This window comes from Chrysochloris asiatica, unplaced genomic scaffold (genome assembly GCF_000296735.1).
Source record: "Chrysochloris asiatica unplaced genomic scaffold, ChrAsi1.0 scaffold00025, whole genome shotgun sequence".
Lineage (NCBI taxonomy): Eukaryota > Metazoa > Chordata > Mammalia > Afrosoricida > Chrysochloridae > Chrysochloris > Chrysochloris asiatica.
Window position 1 is genome coordinate 18,699,970 of NW_006408543.1, and position 16,524 is coordinate 18,716,493.

The 16,524-nt window shown below is 46.1% G+C and overlaps 1 protein-coding gene across 1 annotated transcript in view; it reads left to right on the plus strand.

Annotated features, from left to right (window-relative positions):
• The window catches only part of TTC7B (tetratricopeptide repeat domain 7B), a 345,238-nt gene that overhangs the window by 259,265 nt on the left and 69,449 nt on the right, over positions 1–16,524 (plus strand). The window contains exons 16-17 of the mRNA XM_006839635.1: positions 802–918; positions 10,743–10,840. Coding sequence (XP_006839698.1) covers positions 802–918; positions 10,743–10,840 — 215 coding nt within the window. The remainder of the gene's footprint in view (positions 1–801; positions 919–10,742; positions 10,841–16,524) is intronic.

The following is a 16,524-nucleotide window of genomic DNA, read 5'->3' on the forward strand; positions in this document are numbered from 1 at the left end:
ATTTTGGAATCCTTGTTGCCACTTGCTTCCATTGGACCAAACCTTTGGATAGCCTCCTTTTAAAAAAAAGGATAATACAGGAAGTCCCTGGGTTACGAACGAGATCTGTTCCTTGGCATGTCTTTAAGTCAAATTTGTAGTTTAGTCGGAACAAGTGCACACATTTCTTAGTGTAAGAAGCCCTATGGGGCTCCTATGACTCAGTACTGAGTAGATGACTGGGGTTTTAGTTCAAGAAAAGTGTAAAGCTTTTTAAATGCTTTAAAAGCTTCACATGCAGCAACTGAAGGTGATGGTGATGAATTTATTGCTAGTAGGAGTCCTGGTATGGTGCTGGACTGCTAACCACAAGGTTGGTGGTTCACACCCACTAATACACTTCTTGGGAACCCTATGTTGTTATTGTTAAGTGCTGTGGAGTCAGTTCTGACTCATAGAGACCCTTCATAGGGTTTCTGAGGAGCAACTGGAGAGTTTGAACTGCTGATCTTGTAGTTCAAACTGACCTTATGGTTGAGTGCTTGTCGTACAGCAAGCACCACACTAGGACATCCTATACAGGGTTACTCTTAGTTGGAACCCACTGGACTCCAGCAACAACTTAACAACAAAGGGGTTTGTTGGAGCCTTTCAAAGGGAGGGCAAATTTGCATAACCTGAAAGGGCAAGTAACTTGTGTGTAAGTTAGAAGTTAGCAACCCTGTGGACTGTTTGTTTCCAGCTCTAAGTCAGACACTTTGTGGTGGTTTGCTGGGGCTCTGGCTTGAGCTGTTGCTTTCTGTCTCTGTGTTCCCACCACAGACTGCTGTTTTCCAAAGTGAAGTTGGAATCGCTGTGCCGGGGCCCAGATGAGGCGCTCCTCACCTGTAAGCACATGTTACAGATCTGGAAATCCTGCTACAATCTAACCAACCCCAGGTAAGAGACCAGCAGTGCCTGCTTCCCAGGGTGTTTCCTGGGACCCTGCCTTTCAGGGCCATGTCAGAGTGTCATTGTTGTGGTTGTTAAGTGCCATTGGTTGACTATGACTCATAGCAACCCTGTTAGGCTTTCCAGTGAGCAGCTGGTGTGGTTGAACTGCCAACTTTGAGGCAGCAGTCCAGTGCTTAGCCTAAACACCACACTAGGGCTGGCATTTAGCAGGCATTAACTCTTTCACCACTGTGCACCTCCAGGTTCCCAGGTGGCAGACCACAGCAGTAGAGTCTCCCACTCCATTTTTAAGGGGATTTTCTCCCCGTGGCTTTTGAAGCCTCCATATTGTGGGTTCCTGGCGCTTTTTCTGCCGTGGTGCCCTGCTTTCTCACTACCAGCCAGTTACTTCGCCTTTTTGACACAAAGATGATCAGTTGCATAGTTCAGGCAGGCTTCACTTTAGTAACCATAAAAGACCCACATAGACAACAGACTGCATCCTACTAAGGCAAGGAGAAATTGCCCTGGACAAGGTAAAGTCGAATTTTCATAAAATTTATAATCATGACTCAGACAAATATAAAATAAACCTGTGACAGAGATTTTATTTACTTCAGCTCACGAGGAAACAAGTAAAATGCTAAGGCCTGTTCAAAGAAGAATCTAAAAAACAAATATACAGGGGAGGAGACTTCAAAAAGTTTGTGAAAAACCATCCGTTGTCTATTCATTCCATTTTTCCATGAATCTTTTGAAGCCTCCTTGTATACGTAGATTGTTGTTTTTGTTAAGCACCCTCAAGTCAGTTCTGACTCATAGCAACCCTATATAGAGTTTCCACAGAGCAGCTGGTACGTTTGAACCACCGACCTTTTGGTTAACAGCCCACTGCATATCTTCAGCACCATACCAGGACTCCTGTGTATATAGATAGGCCAGATGAATTTGAAAATACATGAAAAATTAATATCCTATAAAGCAATGAAATGTATTTCCTGGGGGGGGTATCTTTTCTGCAAGGGGTGGGAGAAGGGAAATCAACGGTATCTTCACCAAAACCGAGGCTTCCAAGTGAATTCTGACTCATAACAACCCTAAAGGACAGAGGAGAACCTCCCCATAGGGTTTCCATGGAGTCATGGGTTGGTGCTGTAGGATAAGTGCTGGACCACAAGGTCGGTGGTTCAAACTTACCAGCCACTCCTTGGAAACCCTGTCCAGGGTCACTGTGAGTCAGAACTGACTCATTGACACTTAACAACAATGCCATCATCTTTCTAGAACAACAACAATCTTTTTGGAAGCAGACTGTCCCATCTTTCTCCTAATGATCAGCTGGTGGGCCTGAACCACTATCCTTTTGGTTCGCAACTGAGCGCTTTAACCACTGTGTCAACAGGGCTCCGTACCAGACTTACTGTGACTATCAGTTTCCTACCAGTTAACTTTGGCTCCTACAGAGATGTAGGGCAGTCTAGTCAATAGGAAGGCCATCAGAGAACCCTGGGACAGTCCACCAGTCAGCACCCATCTTCCCCTGGTGTGTTGTTAGGTGCTGTACAGTTGTCCACAACTCATGACATACGTGTAACAGAATAAACCATTGTCCAGTCCTTTGCTTCCCTCAGGATGGTAGCTATGTTGGAGGTCATTGTTGCAGCAGCCCATCTCACTGGGGTCTTCCTCTTTTTCGCTGACCCTCTATGTTACCAAGCATGATGTCCTTCTCTGGCGTGATCCAAAATAGCAAGACATCCTCACTTCTAACAAGCATTTCACTGGACATTACCCAATAAGCTCTTCTCCCATTTTCAAATCTTGGACAATTGTCCTTGATGTGTGTTTGGATTACTATGAAAGAAGTGTTGTTGTTGTTAGGTGCCATCTAGTCGGTACCGACTCATAGTGACCTTATGCACAGCAGAATGAAACACTGCCCAATCCTGGGACAACCTCACTACTGTTGCCATGCTTAAATCCATCGATACTGCCACTTTGCTCATTGGGGGGCTCCCTCTTTTTCTCTGACCCTCCACCCCACCAAACATGATATCCTTGTCCAGTGACTGGTCCCTCCTGACAATATGTCCGAAGTATGAGAGACAAAGTTTGGCCATCCTGGCCTCCAAAGAGAACTCTGGCTGCACTTCTTCCAACACAGATCTGCTGTTCTTTTGGCAGCCCATGGCACTTACAATATTCTCCTCCAACACCATGATTCAAATGCATCAGTTCTTCTACGGTCTTCCTTATTCACTGTCCAGCTTTCACATGCATATGAGGTTATTGAAAATACCATGGCTTGGTAAAGGTGCACCTTAGTCCTCAAGCTGACATCTTTGCTCTTCAACACTATTGTAGTGAATTCGCTCATCTACTCAGAATACATCTTCAGTTCACAGCAAGGTCTACAGACAGTTCATGTGCCCATGAGAGTCGGGAACCTTCAAAGGTTGAAACTCATTTCTGTAATGTGTTTGTAAGTGTGCTTCTGGGGTGGGGGATAGCTTGTGCAGCCCAAGAGGAGCAGGGAGTGGGCTGCAGCCTGCAGAACAGAGGTATGCAAAGATAAGGTGCAGCAAAGTGTATGTGGGGTTTCAGGGAGGTTTTGATAGATAAGAGTGTTTCATTAAAAAAAAAAAGTGCTAAAATCAGAGCTCTGTGAAGAGGAGGGGGCCCCTAGCCTCAGGCAGTGCAGCTGAAGGTGGGATCTCAGACTTCCCAGGACACCCCCACCCCACGCCCAAGGGAACAACACAGCCCCTTGCTGAGCTCAACTTGCAAGACTTAGACCCGAGTCTCTGCCCATCACCTCTGCCCTGGGCTCCCATCATCCTCTGTGCAATGGTCATCACGAGAGTGGCCTTCTCCCATCCATGGGTGTGCTCTGAACATCAAGATAATTTTCATTAAAAACAATTCCACTTTTCTAAGACGGCAAGCAAAAATAGAAAATGCCCACACTTATCTCCCCTCAAAGCCCCCCATTCCCGGCCTGTCAGAAGCTGCCAGGATTTGGGGGAGAGCCTTCATCACGTCACCCAACTCACAGGAGGCATAGCCCAAGCTGGCTGCTCAGCGCTGGAGCACAGTTCCTTGTCTGTCTCCCCCTTTAGAAATGAGAAAATAAATCCATCAGCTTTCACGTTGCCAATTTTCCCTCAGTTCTCCACACCTCTCCCACCTCCCCACATTTCCTCCCACTTAGCAACCAAGAATATTGAATGTGAAGATTTAAAAAAAAAAAAAAAAACCACAGCAGAATGGGAAGCTTTTAAAAATCCTTAACCAAATGCCTGGGCTGGGCCCCTACTTCATTTCCTGAAGAATCTGTCAGGACCAGGGCAGGGAGGAACCCTGGCTCCAGCCTCAGAGTCTAGGTGGGGAGCCGGGGAGGGCTCCCTGCAGTGCCTCCCACAAGTCTTCAGGGAGGGGGGGGGGGGGGGATCCAGCAGCCCCTTACTAAGGAGCTTCCAGTTTGTGTTCTTTAAAATTGACTTATTCTCTCTGGGATAGAAATAAATGATGCTCCTGTAGGCCTTACCGCTGTGAAAATGTAGGCTTCCCCTACTCCTATGCTGAGGTCCAAAGTGGCCCTGGTGAGAGAAGAAACTCTGTCCCCACAGGACCAGCACACTGTGCAGTTAGTTCTCCAGAGAAGGACAGCAGCCTGGAGTCTACAGTCAGGTCACAGAGGGTTCTAGAAGAAGTTAGAACAGCAAGAACAAGTGTGAAAAACAGCCCTTCAAAACTTAAAAAAAAAAAAAAAAAAAAAGAGAACTCAAAGGAAAGCATTTTGGTAGGAGACACTTCTGTGTCTTCCTGGAGTGGGTGGGCACTGACTTCTCTGCCTCAGGGGCCACCCTGGTTTTGAGCATGCTCAGTTGTGGTGGGACCTTTAACCTGCCCAGGTTTCCTCACACCCTCCTGAATGCAGGCAGCTCACCGAGTCTCCAGGCCTCCAGAGCAGTTTGAGGTGGCACAGAGGGAGACAGGATAGTGGCAGGGAGCTGGTGGCCAAAGGGTGGCCTCCGTAATGCATGCCCTCCTTTTTATTTTTGCTTGAAGGAAAATCACACTATGAACTAGTCACTGATCTGAGCCTTCGAAAACTTGCAAATAGTGTTTGTTCCACCTGCAGCTGAGAATGCATCTCTTGCTGTGAGCAGAATGGTGGGGGTGTTGTTTTCTCAAGGGGGCGGGGTACATTTGGCAAGGTCACTGCAGAAGTCTGGTTTCCTTCCCCAGTCTGCAGTTGCAGTGAGAAATCTCTCTCCTGTTTTGTCTCCTCTTAGTAAAGCCTAAAGCTCCCTCAGTTCTTGTGCATATTGACTAACTGGTGGCCAGTTGGCTGCTTAAAATAAAAGATTCTGACAGGAGCCCCAGCAGAAGGTTCCAGAAACCCCCTGAGTTGAGTATCACAGCATTCAGCTGAGCAATGAGTGTTTAGCTTCCTCTGAGCCAGCTCTGGGCTGGACTGCTTGTATGTTTTCTTCAACCCCTACATTAGCCTTGCAGGACAGCTACGGTTGTTTCCACTTTATAAAGAAATATAATTTAGGCCCAAGGAGGGTAAATTACTTGCCTCAACTTTCCCAGTTCAATAAGCAGTACAACTGTGGATGAGACCCAGGTCTGTCCAAGAGCAGCGCCCCCTCCCACCACCAGCACCATAGCAAGCTGCCTCTGGTGGTTGACAACCAACTTCATTTTCTTTATTTTTATTGCTAACTGATCACTTTTCCCCCACCTGCCGCTGCCACCCGGACCCTAAGACTGTAGCCATGAGTTGACATCTCCAAGTGATTGGAAGAAAGAAATTTCTTCTAAGCCCCTTTTTCAGTCATTTCATCCAGTTATCCATTATGCCACCCTTAAATGTTGGAGACTCCTTTTCATTCTATAGGCAGTCCCCCAGGTGACAAACATCCAGCTTATATACAACCTGTAGCTATGAGCCAGCACCCTCCCAAAGCTCATTATATTAAAAACTCAAGGTGCGCACAACGATTCATAATCACATATGGGCACTACTGGAGACACACAACAGAACATTATTATTGCTGTGACTACACTATTCTGTTTAAGATGTTTTAATGTGTGTGGAAGTGGTCTTGAATGGTGTTTGTGCATAAAAAGGTACACTATATATAGTATCTGTTGTTGCTGTTAAATGCTGTGGCGTCAGTTCCAACTCGTAGTGGCCATGTATGGGTTTTCAAGACTTTAAATCTGCATGGGAGAAGAAAGCCTCATCTTTCTCCTGATATGGAATATACTAAGACATATGTTTGACTAACCGACATTAGATACGAACCACACCTAGCGGTTCCAACTGATTTACGTACAAATTAGGAACAGAACTCTTTGGGTAATCCAGTCATTTCATAAAGTTATCCATAATTCGAGCCTTGGAAGTTGGAGACTCCTTTATGTTCTATAGGGTAATGGGCACCAGCATTTTGGTTGAGAGCCCTGGTGAAGCTATAGGATAAGCACTGGACTGCTAACTGCAAGGTTGGCAGTTCAAACCCACCAGCTGCTCCATGGGAGAAAGAGGAGACTTTCTGCGCCCATAAAGTTTAGTAAACTCACAACAACAACAACAACAAATAGGGTCGCTTGCTATGAGTCAGACTCAACTCAATGCCAGTGGATTTTTTCTTTTCACAAGGATTTTCATGTCTAATCTGCAAAGTCACGTTATATCACATACATTACTAAGGAGAAAATCAAGAGTTTTAACAACTTGACCGTAGTCCTCCAGTCCTCTTAGGCCTGGGGAAGAAGAGGTGCCCCTTCCCACCAGCCCAGCACTCCCTGTTCCTTCGCTCTTATGCATGTGGATGTGTGTCCAGCACTAACTCCTCCAGGGACTGAGAGGAAGTAAATCTGCAACAAGAACACTGGAGTTCTGACTCCTAGTCTGCTGCCGCCTGGCCTCTTGTGTTAACCGCTGTGGGGCTGTGGAAAATGGAAGATTTCCAAGAGAACTTTCCAATTCCCCATATAACTTTGACTGTCATGATCGTTCACTCTTAATGTTCATTCCTAACGAGGAACAGAAATGGCCTGGCTTGTGTGGTAGGGGCCAGGGGCTCCTGCCAGCGGTCACTCCATAACCTTCCTCTAGCACCTTGTGACCAGGAATGGTTTTCCTTCCTTCCATACCATGAGGAAACTGAGCTGAGAAAGGGGATAGATGGTCGGTGTGAGGTAATGTCTTAGAGAGAGAGACGGTGATGTTTAGGATTGCATTAGATAGACTGGCCCAAGTGAGAAAATGAAAGAAACTCAAGGGTTGGTGGCCAAGGCCTCCTCTTCCTTCTTCTCCCACATCCTGTGAGTCCGAGGACAGACAGCTCTTGATTGCTTAAGATGCTGCACCATGTAAATGAAGAACTAAACATTGCTTCCACCACCAGGCAAATTTCTCAATCAGTCATAAATACCTAATTATTTTTAGAGGGAGAACTTTCAGTGTGGAAACAAAAGCATCTCCATTTTCAATTGTTCTTGCATAGGCTGTTTTCAACGAAAACGTGGAAGACTAAGGAATGTAACTGTTTGTTGGTAGTGTCTTAGCTGGTGTAGGGGAAGTGACTCCTGTATTGTTATCAGTGGATGAGGTTCTCAGATTAAGATGATGGTTTTAGTTGGGATTTTCTGACATTTGACATAGAGAGTTCCCTCACTTAACTTCTCAAGCCTCCTACACTTGCTCCAGAAGGCTCTGGGTAAGTCATCTTCGGAACTGTCTAGCCACATCGATGTGTGTTATAAGCATGTATGGATATTACAGGGGGGTGTGTTTGTAGAGGCATCTTATGTATGTGCTACCTCTTACGAATGTTGCCTACATATGACCTCGCTTCATCCCTTACAAAGTATAGGTACGTACCCACTTCTATTCCATCTTCCCATAGTCATTGAGGGACAGGGAAAGTGGGCTTGCCTAAAGAGACCTATTTATTAGTAGGGTGTCTCGCAGATGTAGGATAAGAACTCAGGCCTTTAGCTGGCTTCCAGGACCCTAGTTTCATAGTCCTCCCCAAAGCATTGCACAGTGCAGACAACAGTGCTCTGAATCTTGGTGAGATGGGAACCTGGAGGATGTGCCTGGAAACACTCCAGCTGACTGATTCACTCCCCGAGATGTGGTCCACTGAGAACCCAGGCACGTCCTTCCTTTGCAATGGCAGTGCCTCCTGTGTGTCCTGGAATCCCCAAGGGGATGAAGACTGTCACTCTACTTTGAGATAAAATCATCTGGAAAACTCCTCAGAGGAAAACCATTGCATTGTTAACGTTTTTATACTATTGACATCACAACAATGAACTTTGAAAATGAATATTTAAAAACTATTGGTAGCACTGGTGGTGCTTTAGGATAAACAGTGGACTGCTAACCATAAGGCTTGAGGTCAAGGCTGCCAGCCACAGCAGAAAGATAAGGCTTTCTTTACTCCCGTAAAGATTTACAGCCTCAGAAACCCTATCGCTGCTGCAGTTGTTAAGTGCCGTGGAGTGAGTTCCAACGCATAGAAACCCTGAATAGGGTTTCTGAGGAGTTGCTGGTGGATTTGAACCACCAAACTTGCGGTTAGCAGTCCAGTGTTTATCCTAAAGGGCCACACCATGACCCCCACATCGAGTTGGAATGAACTATAAGTTGTAACCAACTTAACGGCACTTAGCGACTTAGCGACAATACTATTTACATTAAAATTTTATAAATGAACAGGTATATGCTAGAAGTATTCAGTCAGCAATGGGATCAATGAATTCACTCGACAACAATTAACAACAACAACATGGGTAATGAAAATGTATTTTTATGTTGGCTTCTGCTCCTAGACATTTATTGTTTTCAGTCATAGAATATAATTAATGGAAATGTTCCCAGAAAACCTGTATTGGATGACGCAGTAAATATAAGCTGACAAATAGCCTGTCCCAAAGCAAGTTCCCTTCTGTTTCCTGTGGAATTCTCTGTAGCTACTGGATGTGGAAATTGCAGCCTGCAAACCATATTGAGTTTCATAGCAAATCTTGTTTGTACCACTTTTAGCAACAGCTGCATAGAGGAAGGAAATTGTGTAGCATTTTATTGTAGAATTTGAACATGTAGCCAGAAAAACAAAAGAATCACTTTTAGAGCCCTCTTGGATTCAAAGAAAAACATAAAAGTGTCAAAGCTTCAGAGACAGTCAGCGGCTCTACCAGAGAAAGATGGGGGTGGGGGCTGCTTTTGTAAGAATTACAGCCTTGAGAACCAACCCTTTGGGGAAGCTTTACTCTGTTCTATAGGTCACTATGAGTCAGGATCAACTCAACAGCGATGGGCTTTTGGGGGGGATCGATAGATTATTATGGTAGAGGAAAAAAGAAAAATTACAGGCTCAGCATGAACTGAAGTCCCTGAACTTTGTCCATTTCTGGTTTGACGTGAGGTGGTCCACCAAGTCATGTTGCCCAATGAATAGCCCAAGTCAGATCTGCAGGAGCGGCTGGAGATGGGAACTCGGCTATGTCTTGTCCACACCGCTGGACACCCACCAACAACCAGCCCATTTTCTCCAGCTTGGGGACCCTGGAGAAGGGCTGCAGTTCTCTGGTGGCCACCAACTTGTTGTGTCACCTCGCTAGTCCTTTCCTTCACCTACAAAATAGGAATCATACCCACGTGATTTATCACAGAGGCTTTTTTTTTGGGGGGGGGGGCCGTGGCTGAGCTCTTCCTTGGAAAAGTAGGGGCTCTCAACCCAGCAGCAATCGGAACCATCTGGGGACTTTTGAAAAGTGTTGACTGCCCTGGAAATTCTGAGCTATTTGACCATTTTCTAGAAGTGGCTCCTGATGAATTTTGTTTTTGTTTTTTTCAATGAATAGACTTTTTTTTTCAGAGCAATTTTGTTGTTTAGTGCTGGAAACCCTATACAGGGTTTCCAAGGAGCAGCTGGTGAGCTTGAACCACCGACCTTGCAGATCAAATGACTTTGCAGTCTGACACATTAGCCCACAGCGCCACATCAGGACTCAGAGAAGTTTTAGGTTACAGAAAAACCACATACACAGGTTGAACAAAGAGTCCACATACACCCACCCCCTCACCCCCACCCTCAGCTCATAGTTTATCATATTATTCGCATCTTGTCACAATAAGCACTGGACTGCTAACCAAAAGGTTGGTGATTCAAACCACCAACTGCTCCTCGGAAACTCTATACAAGGTCCTGGCTAGTGAGTTTGAACCACCAACCTTGCAGCTCAAACAGACTTTATGGTTGCGTGTTTATCCTGCAGCACCACACTGTTGTTAGCAACAGCTTGTCGTTCACATCAGAGTTCATTCTTGGTGTTGGACTGAGACCCCTCGTCCACTGATCTCTTTTGGTGGCTGTGGTTTTGCCCTTCCCCAGGGGGCTGTCATGTGCAGCATGAGCTCAGAAGCCCGCTATGCACTTGGTTCATGAGCCACACAAGAGGTGGCGTGTGGAGGCCAAGGCTTGATGAGCCCCACATCTGCACAGCTCAGAATGCCATTTAGGGCCCCCTGGTAGGTGGATAGAGACCCTGGTGGGAAGGCTTTGTCATCTCATAGTTGTTGCACCTTACAATGATACAAAAGGGGCTAAACCTAGCAGGGTCGGTGGGTGTGGTCCCAACACGTTTGAGATCTCGAATGCTGGAAGGGAGCCCAGCCCAGACCTAGCCAGGCAGCAGGTGCTGGAGATGTTGAAACACGTGCAAGGTAGGATTGTGGGCATTTTGTGCTTCCTCTCCTTCCCCCTCCAATGACTGGCATTTGACACTGTGTTTTGCAGTGACTCTGGACGCGGCAGCAGCCTCTTAGATAGAACCATTGCTGACAGACGACAGCTTAATACAATTACTCTGCCAGACTTCAGCGATCCCGAGACAGGTGAGAATAAGAAACCAGAGGGGATGCCTAGTGTCACTGGGTGATGGGGATGAAGACAGCCCAGGGCTGGGGCAGGGAAATGTGCTCCATTGTCTTCTTCAAGTGTTCACAGAACATAACTCTTAACATTTTTCTGCTTTCCCCCTCGCTCTTGGAACTTAAAATCTGAAGCTAAGAGTAGGTTGTTTCCACCCCCAACAAGTTTCTTTGTGTTTTTCTTTCTCTGCCTCTCGTTTTAGATTGGAGAACTTACTGCAATCAAGGGGTGGCTTGGTGGGTTGGTTGGTTGGTTGGTTGTTCTTTTACCTCTAGCCAATTGCACATATAAACACTATCTTGATCCAACAAATAGCTCCACTTGGGAGGTTGGGGGCTCCTGAATGGCTCATTCCACCTTCCCTACCTGGAGGCCTGTGGACACTTAGTGCCTCTGAGCAAACACTGACACCTCATTGTTTGTGTGCCCCCTCTGCCCAAGTCCAGGAGAGTGAATACACTCCCAGGATCCCCAACCCTCCAAGATGGCAATGCCAAGAGTAGTAAGGACTGTGCAGTGACAATTCGGGGACTCCACAGGCCCACAAAACATAATGAGATTCATTTTACTGCAGGCTTTAATGCAGTCTGGGGAGCCTAGAGCATCATTTGCAAACTGGTTCTGCTGCCCCTGGCCCTCCCCAGTTGGGAGGGTCTATGTGAGGCTTACTCCCTCCGTGGATCTGCCTGGTCTTTTGTGCACTGGCTTCCTGATAGGAGCCTCGGGTGGGGCCTTTTCCAGTCTGGGTGCCAGGTCCCAGGTCCTGACAGAATCCATCCTCTGAGGCATTAGTCCAGCTAGTGTCCATCCTCTGAGGCATCCCTCCCAGCTGCCCCCAGGAGCTCTCTCGGCCGTCTGCAGATGATGCTTCTGCATTAGGCTCCCTCCCACCTGAGTCAAAGTCTAGTGGGCAAGCCTGGCCCAGGGGCCCTGGGACCCTGGGGCTCCTGGGTCAAAACCACTGGTGGGTGTTGGAAGGGCACATTAGCCACTGTTCCCAATGCAGACCTGCTGCCTCACAGAGAAACTCCACCTCAGAGTGGCCTGACCCACAGTGGGTGACAAGAGTCACTGGTGGGGTCAGAGCGTGCACCAGGCAGAGAGCCCGACTTGGGAGAGCACCACAGAGTCCACCTTGTGGGCGCCTGTCCTGCTCCGGTTCCCCTGCTAGAGGTACGGTAAGGCCAGGCTGCCAAGACCAGCCAGCCCAGCAGAGAGAGGAGGAAGCGCCTCAGAGCAGCTGCCTGGGTCTGTGTGCCCACTTCTGCCCTCTCCCCAGGCCCTTGTGAGGACAGTCCTACTAACTTCAGACCCCCTTTAATTCCCACTGCCTTGCACCATAACATCCCCTGTGGGCCTACGTAAGACTATTGCAGCATCACACTGAAAACAGAGAGAAAATAAGGGAGCCCCTGGTGGTTCTCTCTCCCCTTGGTCTCCTGGGACATCTCAATTAGTCCCTGAGGAATCTCCCTCTTGAGGTTAAACCTTGTCAGGTGCAACGGTGTCCAGGTGAGCTATGTCTCTGTGGCACAATCATGGGGGTGCTGCCCCAGCCAGGCCAGCCCTTACTTTCTACTCTTATCATTAGTGCTATTTATACAACCGCCAGAGTCCAGGTGGCTGAGATCTGACTGGCTGCTGCCTACGCCCTTCTGGAACAATAGAGGAGGCCTGCAGCCTCCCAGCCACTGGCCAGAGGCCATTTTCATGCTGTTTTCCCTCTTCTTGAGAATCCCTCTCAGGCTCTTTGCGCTGGCCCTTTCCCCAGAACCACTAAACGCTGATGTATGTATGCATCACTGGTTACTTAATCAGAGACCTTGGCAATGCAAATGGTTAACCCAAAGGTTGATGATTCACACCCACCCAGAGATTCTGCAGAAGAAATGCCTGGCGACCTAATTCCAAACACTCAGCCACTCAAGACCCTGGGGGCGCTCGGACACCCGTGGTGCCACCATGAGTTGGAGTCAACCCAGTGGCTACTGGTTCTTGGTTTTAATTACTTAACCCAGAGACCAGAGAACCAGAAATGAATGGATGGCCAGGCTTTGAGGCCTTCTCCATTGTAGGCAATTTGTAAATGAGGCTAAAACCTTCTGAAATGATTATGTAAATCAAAGGGACTCAGTTAGGAAAAGAGGCCTTCGTCTTGATCAACAAAGCTCAGCAGTGGTACCTCACAGAAGGCCACCTGTCCCTAGATACCCATGTAAACGGTCCACAGACTTTCTGTTTCATCTTGGTTTCAATTTGCCAGGTAATACACTTACCATTATTCAAAAGACACCACGGAGAAGTTTTGCTTCCATCTCTGCCCCTCCATCTTGTCTTTCCCCAAACGTAACCATTTTTATTCACTTTTTTGTTTACCCTTCCAGTGTGTCTTCATGACAAAATACATATTGTGCCACCTTCCATTAAAAAAAAAAAAAACCCCAGCACATTAAACATACTGTTTAGCACCTGCCTTTGACAACCCCCGCCCCCCGCCCCAACATATCCTCAGTGGCAAGCAATATTCATCCACAAAGAATGTCCCCGTTTACTCCTCAGCTATTTCATATCCACACTTGACACCTCCCCACCGAGCTCGGTCACAGCCACCTTCCTTCCCTTTGCCCCAGTTTTCAGTTCTTGTGGTGCAGGAGGAAACTGGCTAATTTTGAATATCCACCCGAGCACAGCTCAGGTGTAAAAGCATCAGGGCGCTACAAAAAGAAAAGTAACTTTTCCAAGGTAACAGTGTTCCTGAATCAAATGAAAGTAACTCAGTCCAGCTCTGGGCTGGGCAAAACAGCCAAGGCCCGTCGCAATGGGTAGGAACCCAGGTTCTGGTCACTCCTGGGGCTTGGCTGCTTTTGTAGATTTCTTTCAGAAGCAAGCACCCAACAGGAACAAAGCATACTATATCGGTAGACATGAACAGCCAAAGTGATGGTGATCGCTTACCCACTCTGGCCAATTGCACTATGCAGACACCTTTGGGAAACCCCACAGGCCCTTGGGTTGTTTCTTTGTTTTCTTTCTCAGAACTCAGTGTATTTAATTTATTATTATTATTACTATGGGAAATTGTCACATATTTACATACCCCAATAGACAGTGCCGATATAATGAATTCTCATGTATGTACCACCAAGCTTCAACAATTAGTATGCTTGTTTCATCTCTCTCTCCCACCCCCACTAAGAATATTTTAAGACAAATCACAGACATCATATTTCACCTGTCAAAACTTCAGTAGAAATGTCTAACAGATGAGGACTTTTTAAAAAATATAGCCAGAATCCTATGATTATACATCCCAGTCATTGTAAAGTGTAGGTTCACCGTTCTGGATTTTGGAAGGAGTTGATTTACTGGAATGTGGTTTTCCACCTCTGAAAATGACCAAGGAAGACCAATTTGGGTAAATGAGTGGACATGTCAAGTGAAAAAAGCCCCCATTAATTACAGAATGTGCTTTTCTCCTCCCCTTACCTCTGGCATATACTAGGTCCCAGCTACTGACCAAGAGGAATCAAATGGAGGGACAGTCTTGACTTTTGCTTTAAAAACAAGATGTGAAATCAGGGCATTTATCTTTAATCAATAGTAGATATTACCGGACACCTATCTAATGGAGCCCTGGTGGTACAGTGTCTGGCTGCTAACCAAGAAGTCAGCAGTTCAAACCCACCAGTCACTCTGTGGGAGAAAGACGTGGCAGTTGGCTTCAGTAAAGATGACAATCTTGGAAACCTGGGCTAGTTCTGTTCGGTCCTACAGAGAGAGTCATTATGAGTAAGTTGGACGGAACAACAATGGATTCTGTATCCAAAGCAAAACAGTTCTTTTAACTTTAAAGCTTGATCTGTTTTGTTAGGGAATTTTTTTAAAAATTAGGAGCTGTGGTGATCTTCCCTCCCCTCTGTTTTCCTGTAGCTGTAAGCGGAGGACAGCAGGAATAATTTCCTTTGCAACGCGCCCAACCATAGACCACCTTACCCTAGCACTCCACTGTCATGACCCCGAGACCCCCACATGCCATTCATCACCCCTTAGTTTACAAATAAATCGTATATAAGTGCTTCTCATTAAAAACAAACGAACAAATCTATGAAAAGTCACGTTCCAGCCCTTCCCATTGGAAAAGCAAATCATTTCCTTTCGAAGGTCCCAGTTGTTGTAGGTTAAAAATGTTTTGTTTTCCATGGGTCAAACTGCTGAATTTGTGTCCGGGTCAGTCTGAGTTATTTTTACTCCATGGTGTTGTGGCAGAACAAATCACCAGTGGGAAAGCAGTAACAACAAATTTATTGTCTCCAAAAAGCACTTGTATTCTATTGTTAAGTAGAGGGAATGGTTGTATATTACATGACCTTTATTTCTTTGCAGCTTATGTGAGTATATTAAAAGCTAGCTGATCTTTCTTTTTTCTTTGTTGTCTCTAAAGTTGGTTTGTTTTTATTTGCCTTTACCCTTTTTTTTTTCTTACTTTTTTAGTGTCAGATTCCTCCTCCTCCTCTTCTCTTTCAAGAACCGAATCTCCTCTCCACCTGTTTGTATCGTCTCATCTTCACTCTCATCCCAAACCCGATACCTTTGTGTGGCCCCCAGCAGCTCATTCATTCAGTGATCCAGGTCCCCGCCAGGATCCCTCTCTCTGTAAACGTGGTTTTTCCTTTCTTGATAGACCTGCTTCATTTGCCTGAAATTTTATTTTCTGATAATCTTCCGAACAGATAAACTGGATAAGAATCTGCACCAAATTTGTCAGAGAGAGAGAGTCTTGCTCATTTGAAAACACAACAGCCGCTTGAAACAGAAGCTGAGCTGAGACTGCAGGTTTCAGCCCAAGTCCCAACTCCATTTGAGGAGTAATGCAGGCCAGTTCAGAGCAGAACTAGTGGGTGTTTTTATAGAAGATTGCTCCTAGCTCTTGGGTGCTTCTGTGATTTCCCCAACTTGATTTAAAGACGTAACTATTCATTGTGTGAAAGAGCAGGGAAATGATAACCTTCTGCACATAGTAATTTAATCCTAAATATTTCTGATTTTTAATTTAGAAATGCACATGGTTCCCCCAGTGTGTAACAATCCAGGCACTATTGTAAAGACAGGTATCCTGTGTTGTTGTTAAATGCGGTTGACTCGATTCCGCCCTGTGTACATCCTCTAACTGTGTGGTTCTCAAAGTTTACCTCACAGTACGAATCAGGCTGTGAACCGCAAGGTCAGCAGTTCGAAACTACCAGCTGCTCCGCGGGAAAAAAGATGAGGCTTTCTGCTCCTGTAAAGATTTACAGCCACAGAAACCCTGTTCAGGGTCGCTATGGGTCAGAACCGACTCGACGGCACTTAACAACAACCATCTCATGGATCGCTTTTAAAAATGCAGCTCTCCTGGACCCCAACCCCGGAATTTCTGATTCAGTAAGCTTGAGGTGGGACCTGGGAATCTGGATTTATTTTTTAAAAAAAAACAAACACTGCCTTGTGATTCCAATGCCAGTGGGCCAAGGGCCATATTTTGAGAAACAGTGTTATAAATTGTTTTCCATTTACACAGAAGGAAAAAAATGTAGGGTCTGTGTTGTGAAATTCTTCAGGGAACTGGAGCAGTAGTGACAATCCAATCTTTTAAATAACACAGAAACCC